At 39.1% G+C, this 27,829-nt stretch overlaps 1 protein-coding gene across 1 annotated transcript in view; it reads right to left on the bottom strand.

Annotated features, from left to right (window-relative positions):
- RP9 (RP9 pre-mRNA splicing factor) overlaps positions 1-27,829 on the bottom strand; it is a 40,281-nt gene that overhangs the window by 4,778 nt on the left and 7,674 nt on the right. Inside the window, exons 2-5 of the mRNA XM_036739389.1 lie at positions 17,628-17,658; positions 14,503-14,632; positions 13,820-13,911; positions 3,207-3,268 (exon numbers count right to left, since the gene is read on the bottom strand). Of these exons, the coding sequence (XP_036595284.1) occupies positions 3,207-3,268; positions 13,820-13,911; positions 14,503-14,632; positions 17,628-17,658 (315 nt within the window). The remainder of the gene's footprint in view (positions 1-3,206; positions 3,269-13,819; positions 13,912-14,502; positions 14,633-17,627; positions 17,659-27,829) is intronic.

The raw sequence follows: 27,829 nt of genomic DNA, 5'->3' as shown, positions 1-27,829 counted from the left end.
TAAAAGGCTTAACACAGAAAGTGGTGTATCCTAGTCAAGAAAGGTAATCCTTAAAACAGAATAGCCCAAACAGAAATCAGTGGCTCTATAAGATAGAGTGTTGAACAAAATCAAAAGATTGGGGGAAAAAAATACAAGATACCTGATATCAAAAACAACTGATTTGGAAAACAGGTGAAGGAGATAATTTAAGAATCACTGTACTTCCTAAAAACAATGATTCTTTTAAAAAAAGATGTGAACACTGTATTTTAGGAAATCACAAATGGAAGCTGCTCAGATTTGTTAGAACCAGAAGGCAAAGTCAAGATAGAAAGAATATACTAGTCAACACTGGAAAGGAGCCCCAAAAGGCAGAGTTCCAGGCATGTCATTCAAAATCCAAACTCCCACACAAAGAAAAAATACTAAAAGCATCCAGAAAGGAGGAGTTATAGTACCAGGGAACCACTGTAAGGATCACACTACACCTGGAAGCTTCTCCTAGAAATGAGAGATCTTTTAGAACAATATTTCAGAAGGATAAAAAGATATAAGCTTATAAGCCAGAACAACTTAACTTGCCAAGTTAAGTATAAGTCTTCACAGGATAAAAATGGACCTTTTATGGAACAGGTGACTTTGAAGCATTTCTGCTAAGCCTAGGGCTTAGTGGGAACTCTGAAATACAGACACAAGAATCCAGGGATACCTAAAAAGGTAAATTTCTTTGAGTAACTAAAGGAGCTATATGATGATCTAGTGCTAACACTCTAATGGGGGAGAAGAAATAAGTTTTAAGTGTTCCTTCAGAACCTTAATATATACAATAGATATTGAGAGTTAAGTAAGAAAAACAGAGGTCTTGTGAGTGGACTGGATTTGTTCAAAGATCAGAAGGCTGGAAAGAGAAGGGAGGGTGAGAAGAGGGTAGACAGGAGAAAGAATGGGGGAGAAGCGATACTTCTCATAAATGGGATACCTGAGAGGAGTATACAAACACGAATGGACGAATGGGCATAATGAAAAGGACAAAGGAAGGTTGAATAAGCATGACACCACCACTGCCACATCAAAGCCAACAAGGAAACAAGATAAGGAGAGAGGATTTAAGAAAGAAGCTATACTGGGGAGGCAATAACCATAAGCAGAATAAACTTCCCAATCCTGAAGGAGGGATTAAAGTGGGGGAGTGGGGCACAAGGACAGAAAAGAACTAGGTTCTAAAGGAGTACTTCAGATAGCCTATTGGACAACTGGGAAATGGTTTAATGAATTGTGGCTCATTGAATGCAATGGAATATTACTGTGCTGGAGAAAATGATGAAAGAGCTGATTTCAAAGAATCTTAGGCAGTATGAATTTTTTAAAAAAAGTAATTTTTTATTAAAAGGAAATGCTTTTATTTTAGAATACAACTTAAATCCTAGGTCCCTCAACAGAGAAACAAATATATGTTAAATAAAAACCTCCTCATATAAAAGTAAACTAGCTACAATCAACTTTAAATCTCATCTAATCCCCTTTAAGAGGTGACTAAGTGGTTGAAGATAAACCAGTGGACCTGGAGTCAGTAAGATCTGAGTTCAAATTCAGCTTCAAACACTTGCCACCTGTGTGGACCCCCACCCCCAGCCCCGGTTTCCTCACCTGTATAATAGGGATAATAGCCCTTAAATCTTAAAGTCCTGTATGAATGCTAGTTATCATTATCATAATCATCTAGATAGTGTAGATTTCTTAGAACTTCGTAACCTCTAATGATAGGACCCACATATTCCCCAGCCAGACTTAGCATCAAAGGACTGGAAAGGACAAGACCTTGCTGACCAAATCAGCTCCTCAGTAATGATCCAAGGGCCTCTCGACTTAGGAGTTTCCTTCTTATTCTTGTCTTTCTTTCCCCCACCTTCTATATACATTTTTATTTATTTCATTAAATATTTCCCAGTTACATGTAAAATAATTTTCAACATTCATTTTTAAAAATTTTGAATTTCAAATTCCCCCCCTCCTTTTTCTCCCCATTGAGAAGACAAGCAATGTGATATCAATTATACGTGTGAAAAAATACAAAACATGTTTCCATATGTTGCAAAAAGAAAAGTGAAAAAATTATGCTTCAGTCTACATTCAGACTTCATCAATTCTCCCTCTCCAGGCAGACAGCATTTTTCATTGTGAGTCCTTTGTAATTATCTTGAATTATCGTACTATATTGATCAGAGTAGAAAAGCTTTCACAGTTGATCATCATTATGAAATTGCTGTTATTGTGTGTTCTCCTGGTTCTCTGTTCACCTCACTTTGTGTTAGCTCATATAAGTCGTCCCAGGTTTTTCTGAAACCACCCTGCTTGTCATTTCTTACAGTATGATAGCATTTCATCACAATCATATACCACAACTTGCTCAGCCATTCCCCAATTGATGGGTATCCCTTCAATTTCTAATTCTTTGCAACTACAAAAAGCTGCTTATAAATATTTTTTGTACATACAAGCACTTTTCCTTTTTTTAAAATCTCTTTGGGACACAGACCTAGTAGTGGTATTACGGGGTCAAAGGGTATTCACAGTTTGATTGCCCTTTGGGCATAGTTCCAAAATTGTTCTCCAGAATGGTCAGACCATTTCATAGTTCCACCAACAGTCCATTAGTGTATTGGGTAGTATGAATTGACATAGAGGGCAGTGAGGAGAACCAGGAGAGCAATTTATACAAGGATAGCAAAATTAAAATGACCAGCCACATTTCTAAAGGATGTATGATGAACCATGTTACCACTTCCTGAAGGGTGGGGACAGACACCAGGTATGGAGACATACTCTTTTGGACATGACAATGTATCTATACCTGTTTGTTACAAGAGTTTTTCTTTCTTTCTCTTGGTTAACTTGGTTGGGTGGGGGTGAAGGGTCAAGGGCAGGGGGCTAGCAACAGTGATGACAAAAAAGGAAGTGGGCATTATAACATTAAAGTACAAAAGTGAACAGAAGTAGTCCTGAAGGAAGCACAGACCAGCAGGGCAGTTTTGAAAGCAGCATGAAGCAAGCAGTATGAAATGGGTAGTTAGGGTTTTATGCAGCATCTTCTTTGGGTGTTCTGTTCATGTATGGAAATGCTCTTTTTCTGGGAATTTAAGTCAAGAATTAAGAAAAAATTTAAGGACCATATTTTTATTATTTGAAATTTCAAGCAAATGTCATTTCGTTCAGAAAAGCCTTACCTCACATCTTTTTCATGACGCTTATTCTCCCTTATAATGTCGTACATGGGATCTTCATGTGCCTTTAGGAACAGATAAGAATGAGATCTCATGAGATATGTTTGGCCATTAAAAAAGTAAATTCTTTCAATGAAAACCTGTATACTTCTGTATACTGGATACCTGTTTTTTTCATTTGAAACCTGTGGTTCTTTTCCTAGGAACTTTTCTTCAGTATTTAAAGGACCTGTGGGTTTTGCTAGTGTAAGGTACTCTCTGCCCTGATCCAGCTTATAATCCATCTAGGACTTGGAGTTATTGTGATGGAAAATCTGACCACCCTGGGATGAGCTTGACATTAAACTTCTCTCTGCTTAGCTTAAAAGAATCTAGCACTATGGATTACTACTATCTGACAGGACCTTTTAGAAGCAAGTAGCTTCTAATCTAATCTAATGAGAATCTGAGCTGAAAGCAGCTTGTTAAGAAATGAAATATATGCAAATTAGTTTTTTTAAAGTATCTGAGAACAAAACTAAAGAGGAGGCTATTTCACTCACGGTGAAAGTTCAGGTTTGGGGAGCTTGAGCCATTTATACTTCTCTCAGAGAAGATTCCAGCTGGTTCAGTGGACATGAAATCAGTAATCTTCATAGGATTTGGAAGAGACCTCAGAGACTGATTAGAGCAATTCACTCATATCAGTGAGAAAGCTGAAGCTCTAGAGGTGAAGTGAGGTGGCCAAAGTGTCTAACTGGGTTTAGCAAGAACCACAACTAACACATGGACCTTGGACACAAGGCAGAAGCCCTGACCTTCACTTCCAAGTGTGCAGAAATAAGGGATCTTGGGGTGTAGAAAGCTACATGTGTTATCAGTTTTTTCCCAATATATTGATTAGTTTTGCTAATTTTTCTTCTTTTTAGAATAAATTCATTATTATAACACACAGCTGTCTGGGAGGGGCAGGAGAGATGCAGGGGGGAGTGGAATGTGGAATTTAGAACATATATAAATGATAGAAATAAAATTTATTTTAAAAAAACTCAGATGGCATCCTGAGTTATACTTATCATTGAGATTCTGGAATAACACAGGACTCAATACAAAGCAACAGAACCAGCTAAGATACTCCTTTACAAAACTATGCAGAGCCTGGTCCTAACATCAAGTCTGAAATCAGGAAGTGGGCTGGAAGAATAAACAAACAAGGAAAGAATCTCAGCATAAAGAAGTTATTGTTGACAAGGACACTTAACACATAAACCCAGAAGAAGAGAATGACTCCAAAATATTTACTAGCAAAGCCTCGAAGAAAAACCAATTGGGCACAAATTCAACTAAAATTCCTCAAAGAGATGAATCAAGATGTTTTTTTAAGTTTAAAAATATTTTCAGAAAGGTCCAAGATGGCGGCTGGAAAGCAGGGACTGGCCTAAAACTCTCCCCCCAGGACCCTCCAAACACCTATAAAAAATGGCTCCGAACAAATTCTAGAACTGCAGAACCCATGAAATAGCATAGGGAAGCAGAGCATGGCCTGCGCCTGGACCAACCAGACTGGGAGCCAGGCAGAACAGGCCCTAGCACTCTGAATCAGTGAGCTGTGGCAGTTACCTCACTTCTCAACCCACAAACACCAAAGACAACAGAGAAGGTTAGTGGGAAAAAACTGCGGGGACAGAGTGAAAGGAGTTCTCAGTTTGGCCACCACCCTGAGGGCAGCAGAGGTGGTGCATCTACAGAACTACAGCTGCAGTTGCTTCTGGCCCCAGGCCCACCTGATGGGAGGAATTAAGTGGCTGCTCAGAGCAGGAGTGCAGAGCCTGCTCAGATCTGAGTCGTAGTGTGGGTTGGTGGTTCTTGGGAGAGAAGGCTGCTGGTATGGCAGAACTTGCTGTGTAGAAAAAGCTCTGAAAACAACAGCACAGCCCCTCAAGCTTGGGACAAAGTACTCTATACTCTACAAGCAGTCATACCCTGACAAAAAACTCAAGGGTCAAGCAGCTGGCTGGGAATATGGCCAGGCAGTGAAAATGGACTCAGATTCAGACTCAGACATTGGAATCTCTCTTTGGTGACAAAGAAGACCAAAACATACAGCCAGAAGAAGTCAACAAAGTCAAAAAGTCTACATCAAAAGCCTCCAAGAGGGGCAGCTAGGTGGCACAGTGAGTAGAGCACTGGCCCTGGAGTCAAATCCAGCCTCAGATACTTGACACATGTACTAGCTGTGTGACCTTGGGCAAATCACTTAACCCCAATTGCCCTGCCAAAAAAACCCAAAAGCCTCCAAGAAAAACATGAACTGGTCTCAGGTCATGGAAGAGCTCAAAAAGGATTTGGAAAAGCAAGTTAGAGAACTAGAGGAAAAATTGGGAAGAGAAATGAGAGTGATGCAGGAAAACCATGAAAAACAAGTCAATGACTTGCTAAAGGAGACCCAAAAAAATACTGAAGAAAACAACACCTTAAAAAATAGACTAACTCAAATGGCAAAAGAGCTCCAAAAAGCCAATGAGGAGAAGAATGCCTTGAAAGGCAGAATTAGCCAAATGGAAAAGGAGGTCCAAAACACCACTGAAGAAAATACGACTTTAAAAATTAGATTGGAGCAAGTGGAAGCTAGTGACTTTATGAGAAATCAAGATAGTATAAAACAGAACCAAAGGAATGAAAAAATGGAAGACAATGTGAAATATCTCATTGGAAAAACCACTGACCTGGAAAATAGATCCAGGAGAGATAATTTAAAAATTATTGGACTACCTGAAAGCCATGATCAAAAAAAGAGCCTAGGTATCATCTTTCAAGAAATTATCAAGGAGAACTGCCCTGATATTCTAGAGCCACAGAGCAAAATAGAAATTGAAAGAATCCACTGATCGCCTCCTGAAAAAGATCCCCAAAAGAAAACTCCTAGGAACATTGTTGCCAAATTCCAGAGCTCCCAGATCAAGGAGAAAATACTGCAAGCAGCCAGAAAGAAACAATTTCAGTATTGCGAAAACACAATCAGGATAACACAAGATCTAGCAGCTTCTACATTAAGGGCTTGGAATGATATTCTGGAGGTGAGTGGAGCTAGGATTAAAACCAAGAATCACCTACCCAGCAAAACTGAGTATCATGCTCCAAGGCAAAATATGGATTTTCAATAAAATAGAGGACTTTCAAGCTTTCTCAGTGAAAAGACGAAGGCTGAATAGAAAATCTGACTTTGAAACACAAGAATCAAGAGAAGCATGAAAAGGTAAACAAGAAAGAGAAATCACAAGGGACTTACTAAAGTTGAACTGTTTTGTTTACATTCCTATATGGAAAGATGATATGTGTAATTCATGAGACCTCAGTATTAGGGTAAGTGAAGGGAATATACATATATATATGTACATATGCATATATATATGTGTATATATGTATATATATGTATATATATGTATATATATATATATGACAGAGGGCACAGGGTGAGTTGAATATGAAGGGATGATATCTAAAAAAATAAAATCAAATTAAGGGATGAGAGAGGAATATACTGAGAGAGGGAGAAAGGGAGAGATAGAATGGGGTAAATTATCTCTCATAAAAGTGGCAAAAAAAAAAAAAGCAGTTCTGTAGGAAGGGAAGAGGGGGCAGGTGAGGGGGAATGAGTGAATCTTGCTCTCATCAGATTTGACCTGAGGAGGGAATAACATACACACTCAATTGGGTATCTTACCCCACAGGAAAGAAGGAGAAAGGAGATAAAAAAAGGGAGGATGATAGAAGGGAGGGCAGATGGGGGAGGAGGTAATCAAATACAAACACTTTCGAAAAGGAACAGTGTCAAGGGAGAAAACTGAACAAGGGGGATACGATAGAAAGGAGCAAAATATAGTCTTTCACAACATGAGTATTGTGGAAGGGTTTTACATAATGATACACGTGGCCTATGTTGAATTGCATGCCTTAGGGAAGGTGAACAGGGAGGGAAGAGGGGAGAGAATTTGGAACTTAAAGTTTTAAAAACAGATGTTCAAAAAAAAAAGTTTTGGCATGCAATTAGGAAATAAGATACACAGGCAATGGGGCATAGAAATATATCTTGCCCTACAAGAAAGAAAGGGAAAAGGGGATGGGGGGAGTGGGGTGACTGAAGGGAGGGCTGACTGGGGAACAGGGCAATCAGAGTATATGCCATCTTGGAGTGGGGGGAGGGTAGAAATAGGGAGAAAGTGTAATTCAAACTTTTGTGAAAATAAGTGCTGTAAACTAAAAATATTAAAAAGAAAAAAAGAATAAAGGTAAATTATATTCCTTGGGCAATACTCCATATTTTGAACACTGCTTCCTAATCAAAAGTTAACTGTTTTATGTCCCATTCCCTCTAAGACCTTGATTTCTTAAAGCTCAATAATCTGATTAATTTTGACAAATGAGCTAATGCTCCTGCCTTACAAGATAATACCTATGTTATTTTCCTTAGTGATCTTCTGGAGGCAATGCTTTATTCCAAAAGAATAACTCTTAAAACAAAGAATGTAATAAGGTGGTGGGAAGTGACAGGGCCTTGTCTTACTCTGCAAATTCTACCTCCTAGGTAGGTTTTATTCTCGTGATCTAAGCCCTCACCTGATAGTCATGTTTGACCCTGGGTTTACAAAGATTATGCCGATAGCCCAGGCTTATTTGGGGATCAACGTTAGTATGTGTCTACCCGCTATTTTGGATTTGTTTTGGGATTTTTTTGGAGGGTGGGGGGTCCAAGGATGGCAACTAAGGGATAGAGCACAGGACCTGGAGTCAGGGAAACTTGAGTGCAAATACAGCCTTGGGCACTTACTAGCTGTGTGACCCTGGGCCAGTCATTCAACCTCTTATCTACTTCATTTCCTCTTCTGTTAAACTGGAATAAGAATAACACCCACTCTGCAGATCTTTGTAAAACACTTAGACAATACCTGGCATTTAGAAAGTGCTTAATTAATGCATGTTATTGACAAATATGGAAATGTTTTGTACGACTTCACATATATTATCAATATCATATTGCTTGCCTTCTCTAGGGGGAGGAAAGGAGAGAATTTGGAATGCACAAAATTTTAAATGAATGTTTAAAAAAATTTTAATTGGGAAATACGTAACGAAATATAAATATATTTAAAAATAAAAATATTTTCAAAAATGAAATGAAAACATGAGGGAAAAATTGGAAAAGAAATTAAAGAGTTAATGAAAAAATTAGGAAGAGAATAACAGCTTGGCACAGTTCAAAACTCTGAAGAGCAAACACCTTAAAAATTAGAATGGATCAAATAGAAACTAATGATTTCATGAGACAACAAGAAACATTAAAACAAAACTAAAAGGCTGAAAAAATAGGAAAAAAAGAAGTGAGGTATCTCATAGCAAAAACAACTATCCTGGAAAACAAATCCAGGGGAAAAAAATTAAGGATTAATTGGACTACCTGAAAGTCATGACCAAAAAAGATTTGTTTCAAATAAATCTCAAAAGAAAACTGAGTCAGTGTCTTAGAACCAGAGGGCCAAGGCAAAATAGAAAGTATCCATCAGTCACCTTGTATAAGAAGCCCCAAAATGAAAACTCAGGAAAATGACAGTCAAAATCCAGAGCTTACAAGTCAAAGAAAAAACACTGCAAGCAACCAGAAAGAGAAAATTCAGGTACTAAGGAGACGTAGAAATCGCCTTTGCGATTTAGCAGTCATCACTATAAAGCAACAGAGAGCACAGGATAGGATATCCTGGGAAGCAAAAGATAATAATTTACTCAACAAAACTAAGTAAAATCATAAAGGGGGAGAAATGGACCCTCGATGAAATAGAGGATTTCTGTGCATTCCTGATGAAAAGACCGGAACTGCATAGGAACTATGAAGTTCAAACTCAGGAGTTAAGAGAAACATAAATGGGTAAATCTTAACAAACAATGACAAGGGACTAAACCAAGGATAAACAGCTTACATTCTAATAGGAAGAGATGATACTTGTGTTCCTTTTGAAGCCTATCATCATTAGTGGTCATAGACGGAATCTAATTAGACAGAAAGCCTGGGAGGGATTCTCTTAGAACTTGATCTTAAAAGAAAAGTGGGAAGAGAGGGGAAGAGGAACATACTGGAGGGAAAAGGGAAAAGAATGTTAGGGGAAATTATCTCACGTAATCAGGGGGCACAAGTAGAAGTCTGTATAAACGAGGAAGAAAGGAGAGAGGGGAGGCAGCTGACACTTGAAACTCACTCTCATCTGAATTGGTCAAATGCAGGAAGAATGCACATACAAAACACAGCTGGCTACAGAAAGATTTCATTCAATAGGCAAATAGGAGGGAAGGGAGAGAAGGAAGAATTAAAAGATTAAGTGAGGGATTAGTTCTAGGCCAAACTAACTCTAAGGATATGCAAACATTTTTATAAGCTTTTTTTGAGATGACAAAGAATGGGAATCTGAGGAGGTGCCCATCAATTGGGGGATGACTGAACAAATTATGGTATATAAATGGGATGGAATACTATTGTGCTGTGAGAAATGATGGAGGGAATGGTTTCAGAAAAACAAGGGAAGACTTCTATGAACTGATGCAGAGTGAAGTGAGCAGAACCAGAACAATTTATACAATGATAACAATATGGTAAAGACAATTGTGAAAGACTTAGAAACTCTCTTCAGCTTAATGATCAACCACTACTCCAGAAGACTAATGATGAAACAAGCTATACAACACCTACCAGAGAGGTGAAAGACTCCAAGTGCAGAATGAGACACTATATATACACATATATGTATACTTATTTTTTTTAGACATGGCTAATGTGAAAATTTGTTTTGCTTGATTATACATGATTATAAAAAGAGTTTTGATTTTTTTATTCTCAGTTGGGGAATGGGATGAGGTTGGAATTGACTATAGATTTTTGCTGATTGAAAAAAATAAAAAGTAACAAAAGCTATATTCAAAAATATAAAAGTACTAAAAATAATTAGGAAAGATATCTTTGTTAGAATTTATTTCTTTAAAAAGTTTGTTTTAAAGTATTTTCCTATTTAGTGCTTGATTACAGTTTAGCTTTTGTGATTTTAATAAAGAGACATATTTCATATAAAGTAAGACTGAAGTTTCTGGTTACAAGTCTCTGGAGGCTTTAGTTGAAAATCCTTTGCATCTCTGGTTAGGCAAAGACTTGAAGTTCAGATCACGGGACCAAGGTGCTGCCTTCACCCCCATGACCTCTGGTAGAAGGTGCCTCGTCTACAAGGGAAGCTATTTTCAAGAACCTTTAGGGAACTCCAGTCTCTAACATGACAGAAACAGGTGCTATCTTTACAATCCCTGTCATCTTGTTGAGCTCCTCCTGCTTAGTAATAGAAGTCAAAACAGTGACAGTCAAAAGGCTTCTCAGTGAGTCATACAAATAGACAAACACATGGTACTTCAACTGTAGGACTGGCTAACTCTGGTACAAAATGGAGACCTAGAGGTCCGACCAGAGGCATCCTTCCTGCCAAGGTCAGCCACTTTATATGCATCCTTGATGTCATCCTCTCCTGTCTGCTCTAGCACATTGATTACCCTCCCCCACCATCTGCAATCTCTCCTTCCCTGCCCTCTTACAAACATGGTGAAATCTCTTCCATCCTTAAAAACCCATCATTAGACCCTCCCACCACTCAAGCTACTGTCCTGTATTTCTCCATTCTTTCACAGCCACATTTGGACATAGGAGATGGAGAGGTTGGATACATTCGCTGCCTCTACTTCCTTTTCTCTCATTTCTCAATCCTTTGCATTCTACCTTGCACTCTCATCACTTAACTGAAACTGCTATTACTGAAGGAACCAGTGACTTGTTCATCGCCAAATCTGCGGTCTCTACTTAGTCCTTATCTTTCTCAACCTCTCTGCAGCATCTGTTGACCACCCTTTCCTTCTAGATACTCTCATTCACTCTTTGGTTTTCATGACACACTCCTCTTCTCTTCTTCTGACACACTGTGTGTTGGCAAACTCATGAGTTTCTATGGTTTTAATTATCATCTCAGTTGTTCATCTCCAGCCCAAGTATCATTCCTGGGTTCCAGTCCCCCATCACTAACTGCCTAGTGGACTTTTCCTACTGTAACTCCCATAGGCAGTTGAAATTCAACATGTTTAAAAGAGAAGTCATTCTTATTCTTCACAAATCCATTCTCCTTAAAATTCTACCTACTTCCATTGAGGGCACAACCATCTTTCTTATTACCCAAGTTTTACAAACTCTTTACTCTCTCTTATTCTACTTATCCAACCAGTTGTCAAATCTTGTTTTTACCTTTATGACATCTTTTGCTTTTATCTCCTCCTCTCTACCTACAAGGACACCATCCTAATTAATGCAGACTTTTATTACCTCTCTCCTACACTATTCCAACAGTATCCTAACTAGTTTTCCCAGCCTCATGTGTCTCTCTTCTATAATCCATCCTTTTCACTCCTCACTCAGTCAACTTTGTTGTCCTTCTGTTACCTCCAGGATCAAATACAAACTCTTCTCTTGAGCATTTAAAGGCTTTCAAATATAGCCTGGCTCCAGCCTACCTCTCCCCTTCTTTGGGCACTGGATGTACAGTCCAGGACAAATGGTCTTCTTGCTCTTCCCAGTCACAGCTCCAGCCACAGGACTGGCTCCTTCTCTTCACCTCCACCTCTTCTAAATTCAGCTCAAGTACCAACTTCTATGTGAAGCCTTTCCTGGTGGCACAGCAGATAGGAGTACTGAACCTAGAGTTCAAATCTGGTCCCAGATACTTCCTAGCTGTGTAAACCTAGGTACCTAACCTCTCTTAACCTCAGTTTCCTTAAGTGTGAAATGGGATAATAATAAAATTTCTCTGGCTTATGAGAATCAAATAAGATATTTGTAAAGTACTTAGTATAGTGTCTAACATATAGTAGGCACTTAATAAATGCTTGCTCCCTTCCCCTCTAATGTCTCCAGCTGCTACTGCCCTCTCTCCAAATGCCTGGTATTTATTTTGTATATCCTTATATGTGTACATATTGTTTCTCTTAATAGACTGTAAGCTTCTTTTTTTAATTAATTAATTTTAGTTTTCAACATTCAGTTTTTTAAGATTTTGAGTTTAAAATTTTTCCCTCTCTCTCCTCAAGATGGCATGTAATCTGATATAGGCTACACACGTACAGTCAGATTGAACATATATTTAAAGAAGAATCAGAACCAAAGGGAAAAACCATGAGAAAGAAAAAACCAAAAAAAAAAAAAAAAGAGAAAATAGTTTGCTTCAATCTGTATGCAGACTCCATAATTCTTTCTCTGAATGTGGATAGCATTTTCCATCATGAGTCTTTTGGAACTGTCTTAGATCACTGCATTGCTGAGAAGAGCTAAGTCTATCAAAGTTAGTCATCACACAATGTTGCTGTTAAACTATAAGCTTCTTGAGGACAGGATCTGTTTCATTTTTGTATTTTTATCCCTAGAGCTAAATATAGTAACTGACACAGAGTAATAAATGCTTTTTGATTGGTATTATAATGATTTAGTACTAAACCTCTGAGACAAGTAAAAATGGGATTTAACAGGTAAGATTTAGCCATTTTGAAAAATCACACTTTACAGCGTGTAATCAAAAATTATCTGTTAATGATAGGTAAAAACATTTATATATTTAATGATGTGTAATGATAAATGATAAATAAAAACAAAAAATAAAATAAAACATTTGAGGTCAAAGCATATGAATAAGCTTTAGTAAAAACTTTAGTCAATAACTACCTGAAAAAAAATTTGAAATCGCTAATAATCAGAGAAATGAAAATTAAAGCAATTCTGAGGTAATACTTCACATCTCATCAAATTGGTAACAGAATGGAAAAATTCACTGTTAAGACTGTGATAGGCAGGCAGGCATACACACTGTAGGGAGAATTGAGAATCTGTCTAGCCATTCTGTAAGGCAATTTGGATTATGCAAGAAGAGTTTACTACTCTATTTTTATACTTTGGCCCAGGAATCTTGCCACAAGGCTTATACCCTATGAAAGTCCATGACAGCAAGAAATGACTTAGATGTATAAAAATACCCAAAACGTCACTATTAGTAAAGCAAAAAGCAGAAAACAAAACATTTGTTTACACTGAACAAACTTGGATTATATGAATGCAGCAAAATCATTATACTATGAAGAATGAGGAATAAAGAGAAATCTGAGAAGACATATAAACTGAGGAAACAGAGTAAAAACCCAAAAGGGACGAAATGACAACATATACAGTGACTGCGATGACGTAAACGAAGACAACATTAATAGGCAATAAAACTCAGGTCAAATACAGCGCTTAGTGTAGGTGCTGTATTTAAAAAGTTAAAGCTACATGTTTCTTTTAAAAAATCAACTACCAAAGTCAAGTGACACACAGCCTAAGTTGCAATCACTCTATCGGAGGATTTGGCTTAACAGTTTTGGGGGAAACATTTTGCAACTCACAAGTTAGGATATGTGTGCTGGGCTGAACCAAATATAATGCCTGAAGAAAATTAACCTTCTCTTAGACAAGTTATCATGCAGATATCCACCAAAATTTACTGTCTGGAAAATAAATCTTGATATTATAATTTTGTACTTACTACTCTGAATTGTTCTAATTTCTGATTGCCTTTGATAAAGAACGGGCATTCTTTGTCACCTGTTCTGTGTCCATACCGTTTACAGCGCCAGCCTAGAAGCCAACAGAAAAGTCAGTGTTTGAGTAAAACTCCCCACACTATTACACAAGACAGAAGACTTTTAGTCACATCGAGTTAGTCTTTATAACATTCACATGTTGAAAAGTAAATGTGACTGACTGACTAATTATGTAACATATACATAAACAGTGAGCCTTTCCTCAAGATACCCTTTATGATAGGGGGCCATGTAATGAATAGCTCTGCCACCAAGTTCCCTTCCACTCGCAGATGGCTCTAATTATTCTCCAGTTTTTCCTTAATGTAAGTCTAAGCTTGCTTCACCGTGTCTTCCACATCTCTCTCCAGGCACCGTCTTCCGGGCCCACGCAGAACAAGTCTACGCGACAACACTTCGAATACTTGAAAACAGCTATCCTGTCGCAGTTCCCTTTCCTCCACCCCTGCCCCGAGTCTTTTCTTCTCAAAGCTACATATTTCCACTTGTCTTTTTGAGAAAGTCTTGAAGGAGTCTAGGGGTTCTAAGAAGCTTCTCCAGTGTTAAGTAAGTTACCCAATACAGATTCACAGACGGACGGCACTGTGGACTTTTCTGAATGATCAGAAAGGCAGAGATCACGTACACTGCATAACCTTGACTTCTTTCCCTAGGGGCATCCAGAGTCCTTTAGTTGGAGCGTGAGCCAGAAATTCTCTGGCATGTTCATTGCCTGGCACATCTGGTATACAGTCTTCCGGTTTGGTCTCATCTTCCTAAACAAAGGGAAAAAGCTGTAAACAACAAGCCAAAAGGACCAGTCTTCTCTTTAAGTTGTTTTAGAGCGCATCTCACCATCCCCTTGATGGAGATAAGAGGCAAGGAAAAAATCCCTTCCGCATTATCTTTTTTAGGCAACTCCAAGTACAGGCAAATTTTATGTACCAGCAAAGAGAGAAAACTACTAGTAAAAATTAAATCATATGAAAAGAAGTTTGTTTTTTAATTTATATACAACAAAGTCACAATTCGAGCAGAAAAGAAAATTCCCAGAAAAGAGACTAGAATAAATAACTCAGAGATCATTCTAAAATCTGAAATTTAAACAGTATTTCAAATGGAAATAGCTCCTTTCACCTGGCAAGATGCTGTCATTCTTTCCAAATTCTGGATACGGTGCTGGTTAGAAATGCAGTTATTTCAATAAATGAATTATTTTTCTAGCCTTTAACTGAGGATGAGTGTGATATCAAAAGAAAACTCCCTATACTATGACAGTGTTTAAGTTTCTGCTAAATTTATTCCTAAATACTAGAATAATATCATTTAGCACCCAAATAGAACCAATTTCTTGGTTAGAGAGGCTGTTTATGGATAAGCACTAAATGAATGAAGAATTATATAAGTAAGCAAAACTAATAATATTATTATCACTTGTGACAGTGCTTACTATGGGCCAGGGGTGCTACGGGCTTTAGAATCACCATCTTATTTGTTCTTCACGACCCTGAGAAGCAGGTGCTATTATCACCCCCAATTTACAGATGAGGAAACTGAAGCAAACAGAAGTTAAGTGACTTGCCCAGGGTCACACAGCTAGCAAGTTGTCTGAGGCTGGATTTGAACTCATATTTTTCTGATTTCAGGTCCAGTGCTCTAAGCATTGAACCACCTAGTGCCTCTTACATAGTTAGCATCCATCTGGAACCTTTATTCTTGATTTAATGATGGACTGAATTCAACATTTTAATAACCATTTGCTTTGTACAGGACACAGGGCTAGGCACTGGGGATACAAAGACAAAAGAGTGTTCACCATTCATTTGCCACTCACTTAATCTCTTATAGCATCAATTCCAATCCCATTATTTAACTGAAATGATCCTGTGGCTTCTTAATTGCCCAGTTTTATGGTCCTCATTCTTTTTGACATGGATAACCAACTCCTCCTAGACAAGCTCTCCTTGGCTTTCATACCACTGCCCTCTCTTGGTTCTCTTCCTTCCTGTCTAACTATTCTTTCTTAGGATTGTTGGGTCATCGTGCTACCGCCCACTAAGTGTTCGTGAATACCAACTGCCTCCTCTCCTTTGGTTACTTATTAGTTGCAGATGACTCCCAAATCATCTTTTCACTGAACTGCCGTCCTGCATTACTGACTGCCTGAAGGACATCTTTACCTAAAGATCCCTTAAGTATCTCATACCCAACATGCCCCAAACAAACCTCACTAACTATCCTTCCTCCAAACTTTTCACACTTCTGTTGATAACACTACCACCCTTCCAGTAACCCAGATGTGCAGCCTTAGTCATCCTTAACTCATAACTTTTCTTTATGCTCCTGATCCAAGTTCCCACATCTTGTCAATTCTACCTTCATAACATCTCTTGTATTCAGTGTTCTCCCTTCCATTCCCACAGACCCAAGCCCTAGTTCAGGTCCAACTCATCTCTACCCAGGAATATTGTGAGAGCTTCCACCCAGTTAATAATACTCCATACAGCTGCCAATTGGTATTCCTAAAACACAGGATTAACCATGTTGCTTTTCTATTCAAAATCTGCAGTGGTGCCCTAGTGCCTTGAAGGACTGAGGACAAAACCAAATGCCTCCCGTATCTTGCCTCTCACTTTTCCAGTTTCATTTTATACTATTCCCCTTGCACACTCCTACCCAATCAGATTTTTCAATTCAGTGTTCCCCTATGGTACAGGTAATCTATGTTTGATTTGCCTCCTTCAAAGCACAACCCAGTTACCTGCTATATGAGTCCTACCATGATCCTTCCCCAGTTGTTACTGCCCTCTCCCCTTTGAAACAAGTACTTTGTATTAGTGGGTAACCACTTTGTATTTTATTTGCTTATCTGTGTATATGCTATTTATATATGCTCCTCAGTGGAACAGAAATTCCTGGAAGTTTGAGATAATTTCATTTTTGTCATTGAATCTCCAGAATTTAGCACAATGTCTTACATATAGTCAATGACTACTAAAGTGTTTCTTGAAATGAACTGAATTTTCTAATAATTAGATTATTAACCATTGAAACAAACTTTTCAAGAGGTAATGATCTTCCTATCATTTTAAAAGAAAGGCTTTAAATGGTCATTTGTTTGAGACATCGTAGAAAGGATTATTTCATTGGAAAAGAATACTTCCTATGTGCCTTCTAACTCTTAAGGTACTAAAACCTAGACAGGGAGATGAGTCTGTATAGTAAAGTACTAAAAGGTGCAGCACAGTCAACATGAGAAGATAACAGCAGCACAGAAGAGAAGTGTAAATATCAGTAGTAACAAGGCAATACAAGGTGGTGGTAGTGAGCTGGCCTTCTACCAGAAGAGGAATACTGATTATAGGCTGTGTCAGGGATTAGAAATTCCGAAACCCCCCGTGGTCTGTGGGTAGATTTCAGAAAGTCCATGAACTTGGTGTGAAAAAAAACAAATCTTTAATCTAATTGGTTTCCTTTGAAATCCTACATATTTTATTTTATGCATTTAAAGAAGGGGTCCTAGGCTTCATCAAACTGCCAAAGGTGTCTGAGATATTAAAAGGGTTTTAAGCCCTACTGTAGATGCATTCACAAAATACTAAAAAAAAAAAAAAAAAAAAAAAAACATTGGTAACACAGAAGCAGTGTTAAAAAAATGCCTTAAGAATCATTATGCTATCTTATAATTATCTGATTTTACAAAAATTTACTCAAAATGCAAGTATTTTTAATGACTAGATTATAAACAGAAAAAGAATAAACTATACTCACCTTGATAAGTCCAGGAGGAGGTTTTTCATAACTGGGGAGAAGGGGAAGAAAGCGTCCATCAATCACATTAATATAGCAAATGGCGGTCTAATTTTAATTACTTTTAGCAGAAAGAAAAATAAGGCCAAAAACGTTTGTGTTCAGGCTCAAATTTAAAAAAAAAAAATTCCAATCAGATTATGCATCTTTTTCTAGCCATTAGTTGGAAGGTCAGATAAACATCTACAGGATCAGAGATTTAGAGCTGGAAGGGACCCCAGAGGTCATCTAGTACAACTGGGATAGAAGCAAACAGGAATGAAGAAACTTATTAGCTGAATGACCCTGAGCAAGTTTGAACCTTTCTGAGCCTGTTTCCTCATCTGAAAAATAATGAAAGCCCCAAAATAGGTTTATTGTGATAGATAAAATAAGACATAAAATATTTTGCAAAATTTTAATGCACTGTATAAATTGGCTATTACTATTTTAAACATGGCCTTTATTGTCAGGTTGTGTGGGAGATGTGACGGGATTATAGGGTCATTGTGAGAAGAAATGGTTCTGGACTGGGACCTGCCTTCAGACTTTGCTCTATCTATAACAAACACAGGCTAAAATTGCCTCCCCCTAAAAACACTGGCTACTTTGTGGGGAGAGTAAAGATAACGTAAAAATGAGGGCCAGCCTTAAGAGTCAGGAAGTCCTGGGTCTAAGCTCTTTCTCGGACATCTTCTAGCTGTGTGATCTGGGGCAGGTTATGGCATTCAAATTACAAGGATACTGTGAAACTCTGAGAGATGCTTGGTGGAAGCAAGCCAAATCATCCTGGGGCATGAGAGGGTCGGCTCCTTAGGAGGAGGACAAACCTTCAAGGCTAAAGAAGCTCTCACACAAAAGCGTGAGCACAGGAGGCAGAAACAGCACTACACACACATGCACATATGTATATATACATACGTACACATATATACACATAGATTATATGTATGTGTATGAGAAAAGCAAGTAGATTAAAAATAATAGAGGTAGAAAAGAGGATGGAGCTGGATTGCTTTCAGGAAACTGTTCAGTCATTTTTCAGTTGTATCCAACTCTTTGTGATCCCATTTGGGGTTTTCTTGGCAAAGATAATGGATTTGCCATTTCCTTCTCCAGCTCATTTTACAGATGAGGAAACTGAGGCAAACAGGGTTAAATGACTTGCCCAGGGTCACACAGCTAATACGTGTCTGAGGCCTGATTTGAACTCAGGAAGATGAGTCTTCCTGATTCCTGGCCCTGCACTCTATCTACTGTCCCACCTAGTAGCCCTTCAGGAAATTGCAAAACTTTAATGATCCCAAATGAACACTGTTATACTGTTCATCTTTTAAAATTTTTTTTCAAATTACAGAAATCCATCATTCTTTCTCTCCCACGTTCCACCACCCTCACTGAGAAAGGAAGAAAAACAAAACCCTTATGATCAATGTATAGTTGAGCTGAATAAATTCCTGCCCTGGTGATGTCCAGTATACCTCTCAGTATACTCTGGGTGCATCACCTTTCTGTCACAGGTAAGTAGCATGTTTCTTCACGCACCTTCTGGTCGATGAACCACTAAGAGTTCTCCAGTCTTTCCAATTTAGTTTCCAGTTCTTTGTCAGCACAAAAAGAGCCTGTATAAAGTCTGTGTACCTCTGACTCTTTTTCCTCCATCTCTGATCTCTTTGGGATGTAGACCTCATAGTGTTATCATTGGCTCATAGGATCCCAGTTTAATAACTTTGTCTATAATCCCAGGACCAGGTCCTAGCATCAGCAAGATATGCTGGGTCCCTCCAGCATTTCCGTTCAGCCTTGCCCAACTGATGGGCTTGAGGTGGAGCCTTAGAGTTACTCTGCTGTGGGTGGAAGAACGATTCAAGCAAGCACTGTAACTTTTTTTTTCAGAGGAGGGAAACAAAGTACAAAGAAAGAACTAGAGATCAGAGTTTCAGCTCTAGATTTAGAGCCAGAAGTATCCTCTGAGGCTCCAATACCTTCACAGGAGATAAAAAACAAAGGCCCAAAGAGGTCAACATTGTACCACATTGTGACAAGTCAGGATTCAAACCCATGAATCTACAGAGCTAGCATAGTATCAGTCACTCGCCTCGCCTCACTACTAAGCCTGTATGGGCTATATGTCAATTTGGCAAAAAAAACAAAACAAAAAACTGTGTGACTTTCCAAAGCAAGCAAAGACGATTCTGTTGCCTTCAGTGACAAATGTCGTTTTCAAATTCAGCTTCTTAGCATTAACACTGAAAAAGGCTGTGATATTAAATGTAAGTAGCCTCTCACCTGAAGAAGTTGCTAATCTAAGAAAAACAGATGTGACTGACTTGCAATGGACAGCTAGCTGATCCTTCTACCTCAGTCTTAGGTCTCCCCAACCTTGCTTGAGCTATGACACATTTGGCCTTCTCTATAACAAAGGTTTTAAAATTAATTTGTAAACTTTACTAAAAACCTATAAGGCTTGAAATAAATACTTATGTGTAGTCTGTTCTTCTGGGTTAGCCTTTTTTTTTTTGTATGTGATTATTCCATAAAGGTCTTTCCAGACTTCTTTGTATTCCTCATACTTGTCTGTCATAATGTCATTGTAGTATTCCATTTAATAATCCCTCACCTATTGGACATTTAAGTTGCCTCATTTTATTTAATATATGCTGCTGTGAAAATCTTTGGAACAGTTCATTTAAAACGGGATATTTATATACAGGTTATGGTAATGAAGTCTAAACTGCTTTATTTGCCACATATTTGGGAGGGATGTTACCAAGTGCTCTGATAACACACACTGTTCTAGAAAAAGGGCTGTTTTTCTTTTATGAGCATAAAAAAAGAATTCTAATTGTTTTCTCACAATGTTGTGCAGTGGAAAGTTCTTGGACCCGGGTTCGCAACCTAGTTCTGTCAATGACCATCAGTTACCTCAATCCAATTTAACAGGTATTTATTAAGTGTGTAACTACGTGTCATGCAGTATCGATGATAACAGCTGACAGTTATCTGGCGCGTCTTGTGTACCACACAATGCTGTAAGCACTTTACACAACAATCCTGGGTGCTATTTTTATCTCCATTTTACAGTTCAGGAAACTGAGGCAAACAGGTGAAGTAACTAGCCACGGGTCACATAGCTAGTAAGTGTCTCAGGTCAACCTGGAACTCAAGTCTTCCTGACCCCAAGCTTAATGCTAGCTTTTTGATACATAAAGACAAAAAACTGTCCTTTAAGAGGCTGGACTCCACTGGAGACTGTAAAATGAGTTTACTTCTAATGTCCCTTCCACCTATAAAACCTCTGATCTTATGATCCTTCTTTCAGATGTGGAAAGCAAAAGAAACTGGAGGGAAAGATCCCTGCATAGATAAAAATGTCAGCCTGACAAGGAGCACATGTTATTGTCAAGTGGACCAATAACATTTTCAGAAGGCTGCCTTCCCAAAACAAATTTTAAATGTTTTTTCTAATGAAAGCTAAAGAAAAGATACAGCAGAAATCTGTTTAAATATGGGAAGAACATGTAGACCAGCTGCTGGCTTTAAACAGAAATGTGAATGACACACATCCGAGGGGACCAAAAGCAGGCCTTTTTGTAACCAATAAATCAGTTAAGCCACAAGAGCCACAAAACCCAAATGAGGATAGCTATGGGCTAGATCTGTGGTTCACTGGAAGAAAACTCTCAACAGGGAAACATCCTCTACCACTTCAGAGCAGCATATTGTCTCCAACTTACTGTCTTAAGGACATGCCCAGAACACTAACAAAACTGCCCAGAGACACATAAACAGGTCAGTGGTGGAACCTGAGTCCACATTTCCTGATTCCCAGTCTAGCTAGCTATCTACACCACCACAATCTCTACACGACATCTAGCCCTTCCCACCCTGTCCCCATACGACACGATAATTAAACAGTAACTTCAACAACGTGGAAAAGGTATTGTTATAAACTGCTGTCCATTAAATGTAATTTTCATAATTCCTTCCACTATTTTAAAGAATGAAGGATGCCCCAAATTGCAAATGTATGTAGAATTATTTGTTCTTATTCTAAGTCTTCTCTGGTTTGCGTCGAAAAGTAAATACAGTTTCCTGTGCTAACACGGCCTGCTTTCCAAGACTAGCTGGTCACCAAACTATTAGCCATGAGTCAGTAAATTCTTTGGCCACAGAAACATAGGAAATAGAAAAACTTATAAAATGGTCTTTGGTCCAGTTTGGCCCCTTTCTGCTTTTGCCAATAGTGGTAAGATGGCAGAAACACGGGATATGGGGATCAGGATTCACAGATAGTCTCTAAATATTGATTTAACTCTTGAAGCTCTAAATGTATGCTCTTTGGCCAGTGACCGATAAAAGCATTTAGATTATTGGAAGAATTGAGTCACACCCATTTACACATTATCATTATGAATGAAACCTGAAGACACAGAATTTTGAGTTGAATGGAAGAAGAGCTCCTAGTTTCTCCTCAAGTAAAAAAACGAAGTCGCTGTCCAGGGCAACACTGTTTCATGGCATAGTTGGTCATCTAACCTTGTAGCACTCATAATAGACTGCCATGAAAGGCAGGGAACTTCTAAGACAATGTCTGTTGTTGAGATGAAGCTTTCTAAAAGAACTTCACAAAATCGCAGGATCACAGTCGAATCCAACCCCTTTACTTCTAAAGGTCAGGGAAACAAAGACTTGAAGAAGGAAAGTAGCCTTTCCACTGTCACAAAGATAAAAGAGAATGGTGGAGTTGGGAATGGAAGCCAGACCCTCCTTCCATGAAGCTATTTTATCTCCACATGAACCTTTCTGACCAGCAAGTCACAATCCACCTTAATGCTGGGTGACTTCCATTTGAAAGTGGGCATAGAAGCAGCACCATTAACTGTTGGAAAATATGGTTTAGAAACAAAAGATGAAAGAGGCCAAATGACTGTAGACTATTTAGAAGTCTCATACCTAGATATAACGAACACTTTGAGAAAAAGCTGGAAGGCGGTCTCTGTGACAAGCACCCAACAAATGATGGCACTTGTTATGGATCTGGGAGCTATTTCACAATCAGTGTCAGTTTACAGTCTGATCATCAACTGGTGAAAAGCAAAGGCTAAAATCGGTATAAAATCAGAGTAAGTCATTCAACAAGCATTTTATGAAGGACCTACATTGAGCCAGGCCCTGTGCTAAGTGCTGGGGATAAAAAGAAAAGCAAAAGATATAATTCCCAGTCTAATGGAAGAGACAACATACAAACAACTAAATACAAGCAGGATATACATAGGAACAATTTGGACACTGGAATTAAGGGGACAGGTAAAGGCTTCTTGTAGAAGGCGAGATTTTATTTGGACTGGAAAGAAGCCAGGGAAGTTAGGAGGAGAAGATGAGGAGGGAGAGTGTCCCAGGCTTGGGGGAATGCACTGAATTAGAAGAACAGCAAGAAGGTCAGTGGATCAAAGAATACTTGGGGGACCCTAGAAATAGGGAGAAAGGAAAAGGAGTACGGTGTAAGAAGACTTGCAAGGTAGGAGAGGGCCTGGGCCAGCATAAGAAGGGCTTTGAACACAAATGGAGGATTTTATATTTGACCCTGAAGGTGATAGGGAGCCGCCAGTTTACTGAGTACGTGGGTGACATGGTCATATCTGTACTTTGTCACCTGAGTGAAGATTATACTAGAATGGAGAGAGACCTGAGGCAGGGAGTCCAAACAGCAGGTTATGCAGTTGTCCAGGCATGAGGTGAGAAGGCCTGCACTAGGGTGGTGGCAGTGTCAGAGGAGAGAAGGGGAAGCATGCAAGAGGTGCGATGAAGGCAGAACTGACAGCATTTAGCAATGGATTGGATAGGAAAAGTGAGAGACTGAGGGGCTGAGGATAACGTCTAAGTTGTGCTGGGGTGACTAGATGAAGGTTGGTGCCCTTGAAAGTAATAGTGAAGAACAGGGAAGGGTTTAGGAGGAAAGAGGGGGAGTTCTGTTTTGGACATGTTGAGTTTAAGGTGTCTATTGGACATCCAGTTTGAGATGTCTGATAGGCATCTGGAAATTCAAATCTGGAGGTCAAATGAGAGGTTAGGGCTGGATAGGCAGATTTGAGAATGATTAGCATAGAGGTAATAATTTAAACCACAGGAACTGATGAGAAAACCAAGTGAAGTGGTACAGAGGTAGAAGAGAAGCGAACCTGGGGAATATGCATGGTTAGCAAGTGTAACCTGGATAAAGACATAGCAAAGGAGATTGAGAAGGATCAAGGTAGGCAGAAGGAGAACCAGGATTAAGGAGTATCATGAAACCCTAGAGAGAAGAAAGTACCACGAGGAGGGTGATGAACAGTGTTACAGGCTTCAGAGGGGTCAAGAAAGGGTAATGCTAAGATGACACTGCATGAAGTTACAGCTTCTGAAACCTAGCATGATTAGATATTAACTATGTAAACTGAGAATGCATAAATATGTTGATTATCAAGACCCTGGAGAAGTTTAATTAATACAAAAGTTACCACAAAGAGAAGGCCAAATGGTCGAAGAAACCACTTGATCCTGCCATTCAGAGAGACACAGCAGCCAAAGACAAGTCATTCAACAAGCATTTATTAAGTGTTTATTATGTGCCAAGTACTGTACAAAGCTCTGGGAATACAAGAAAGGCAAAAAAAGCTGAGTGTACCACTTTTAAAACATTAGAAGAAGGTCGCAGTACAAGGGGTGTAACCTTACAAAAGACTGAAAAGCACATAAAGGAAAAATGCCATTAAGCCAGGTTACTGGGGGTAGTCTACATTTATAAATGAAAATGGCAGCTCGACAAATAGATATGAAATGGAACAGCTCTCCTGGAATTTCTGTGGCCATCTATTTCCATGGGTAACGAAAGCAGAATAACTGTATTTCATTTCTGTCTTCTTAGTACCTACCCCAATGTACTGTGTCAAGGATCAAGTAGAGAAAAGCAGCTAGACCTGAGGGTATAGCGGAAAGAACCTTGGACTTGAGAGTTAGAAGGCGTGGGTTGAAATCCAGACTCTCATACTTACTGTGTTAGTCACTTAACCTTCCTAAACCTCAATTTCCATCTTTGTAAAATGGACTAAAAAGGTTTAAAACACCAAATGTTCTGATCTATATACTTAAACAGAATTTCTTGATGGAGGCAATACAATTCTAAAGGCATACAGGAACTGACTTTAAGACACCTTATGGAATCACAGGATTTAGTTAGAAACAACCTTCGAGATCACTGAGTTCAATCTCCTTATTTTTTGGGTAAGATAAACAAGATGCTTATATTTGTAGATGACATCATGTAGTCAATGAGTAAAGGCCTTGATATGGAGTCTAAGAGCTTTAATTCAAACCCAGAGTCTCCTACTTTATGTATGACCATGGCAAATTACTATCATGTTCTAAGGTCCCCTCCAACTCGAAACCCTATGTACCTGGGGTTTGCTGGTGACACAGAGTACCATGGAAAGAAGCACTGAGACAGGCCACTGAGACAGCTTTGGGTATGTCTCAGCCTGTGGTATATTCTTTCCTGAGCCCTAAGCTAGAGCCCCGGAGTCACATGGTACGGGAGCATGGAACTCATAACAGTAATGCCTTTCTCATGCTTGACCAAAGCAACATAAGTAGTCTGGGGAAGATGCTGCACCAGAGTATACTACAGGGAGTCTCAGAAATACAACAAGCCTGGCACAAACAGGGCCTTGTTCCAGATGTTGCTATTGGATAGGTACTGTCCTCCTACTGCATGACAGTTACCACCTGACCCTCAGCCCCTATGATGATGGAGGTCAGACTTTTGAAGGGCAAGCCAACTCCCTCATGAGATTACATTTACTGTGTCCTCTGAGAAGCTGCCCACTCATCTCCAACAAATTCGCACCAGGCACAGTAATGGCTAGTTACAACTGGATCCATTCTTTTTTTTTTAATTTTATCATTTCTGATTTCCACAGGATTTTGAGTTACAAATTTTCTCCCCATTTCTACCCTCCCCCCCAACTCCAAGGTGGCATATATTCTGGTTGCCCCGTTCCCCAGTCAGCCCTCCCTTCTGTCACCCCACTCCCCCCATCCCCTTTCCCCTTACTTTCTTGTAGGGCAGGATAGATTTCTATGCCCCATTCCCTATATATCTTGTTAACTGGATCCATTCTACGACAAAGGTACTGCCTGACTTGGAAAATCACTTTGTGACAGATTCCATGACTATGGAGAAGTCTACTGGTCTACACACCAGGCAAGATAAATGTGAAAAAGAAACTTGGTCCCCATCTGATCAAATATTAAAAATGCAAATATGCACACAGTAGAGGGAGATATTTTCACAGAACCTGAAAGTCAGAGGGACCCACCCCCCTGGTCTAACCCCCTCTACAACAGATCCAAACAAGCAGTAAAATGGTCTTTGAACACCTGCAGTGAGGTGGAGAGGCAGCTGAGACAGGGAGACAAGAGGTAATGAAGGTCTAAGTTAGGGTTGTGATTGTGTGAGCCAAGGGAATGGAAAATAGATGAGAGACACGATTTTGATAGAAACAACCAGATCTGGCAATGGATCAGATGTGTGAGAGGCATGGGCTGAGTGGAAACAAGGATCCAAGGATGACACCAAGGCTGCCAGCCTTCGTACCTAGGAGAATGGTGGGGCCCTTGACAGTGAAAGGCCAGTTCATGAGAGGGGAGAGATAGGGTTGGGGGGTGGGGCAGAGATAGCGAGTTCTATTTTGAATAGGCTAGTTTGAGAGGCTAAAGAGGCAACAAATTCAAAGTGTCCAAAAGATAGTAGCTAATGTAAGACTGAAAGTCAGGAGAGAGGTTAGGGCTGGATATACAGACCTGGTAGTCATCTGCACAGACATCAACCCATGGGAGCTAATGAAATCACCCAATGAATCAGTATAGAGCAAAAAGAGAAGAGGGCCCAAGACAGAAGCCTGGGGGGCACGCACAGACTGTGGGCATGGCACAGATGATGAGCCAGCGAAAGCAAGTGAGGGGTGGCTGGATGGATAGGAAGATAACCAGAAGAAAATACCATCATGGAAACCTAGAGAGGTAGGGGATGGCGTCTAAAAGGAGAAGGGGGCAATGTAAAAAGACTTCCAGATTTGGAAATGAAAGAGAACACTGTTCACTCTGGAGAGGATTGAGTGAGTAATGAAGTCAGAAGCCAGAATGTAGAGGATGTCAAAGAAAGGAGCAAGATGGTATGGTAGCCGTTGTGGAGGGCTGGGTAGAGCAATGATTTTCCTATTAAATCTCATTTTGTTAGATTCAACCCAATGTTGTCTAGCAAGATATTTTTGAATCCTGACTCCATCATGCCAGTGAGTTAGCTTATTCCTCCGGTCCATCCATGAACTTGAAAAACATACAATCTTTGCATTTATCCAAATCACTGAGAAAAATGTTCAGTACCACAGACATGAGGACAGCTGCCTAAAGGCAGGCCTTCTAAGCTGAAACTGAACTGTTAGTGACTCCTCTCTGAGTATTTTCAAGTTAGGACCTCTAAAGTGTTAATGCTTTCGGGTCTATAAATCACTTATTGGATAAAAGTATTTAAAAACGTTTCATTTTTATTATGAACTTGATCACCAACAAACATTTCCATATGTAAAAAAAAAAAGAGCTTTTGTTATATACACTTGTTTTTAAAAGGTCCCCTTCTGAAGGTTTTTGTTTTCTTCTCTGTATTTTTTTAATGCTGCATTGATCTACTTTCCTTAATTTGGGGGGAATATCTTTATCATTTCCTCCCATAAAAACTCTTCCTTGTAGCAAATAAAAATAATCAAGAAATGCAAACCAATATATTTGTTATGCCTGAAAATCAATGTCTCATCTTGCACCACTAATGCAACCCTCTGCTAAGACGTAGGAAGCAGGGTTCACCGTTAGTCTTCTGGAGTTCTGATTAGTCACTGCGCTGATCACAGTCGTGAAGTTTTTCAGAATTCTTTTCCTTTACATTATTTTGATGAATATGTAAATTCTTCTGGTTCTGCTCATCTCACTCAACATCGGTGCATTCAAGTCTTTGGTAAGAGTATCAAGAATCCCAGTGGAAAATCCCTATGAAGATTTTAGACTTAGAGGAATTTGATTTCTAACATCATTCATTATAACCTCACAGTTCCAGATTTTCACTGATCTTTTAAATTGCTATCCTTTATAAG

This window comes from Trichosurus vulpecula, chromosome 9 (genome assembly GCF_011100635.1).
Source record: "Trichosurus vulpecula isolate mTriVul1 chromosome 9, mTriVul1.pri, whole genome shotgun sequence".
Lineage (NCBI taxonomy): Eukaryota > Metazoa > Chordata > Mammalia > Diprotodontia > Phalangeridae > Trichosurus > Trichosurus vulpecula.
Note: the sequence above shows the minus strand (reverse complement) of the source record. Positions and strands in the feature narration are given on the sequence as shown.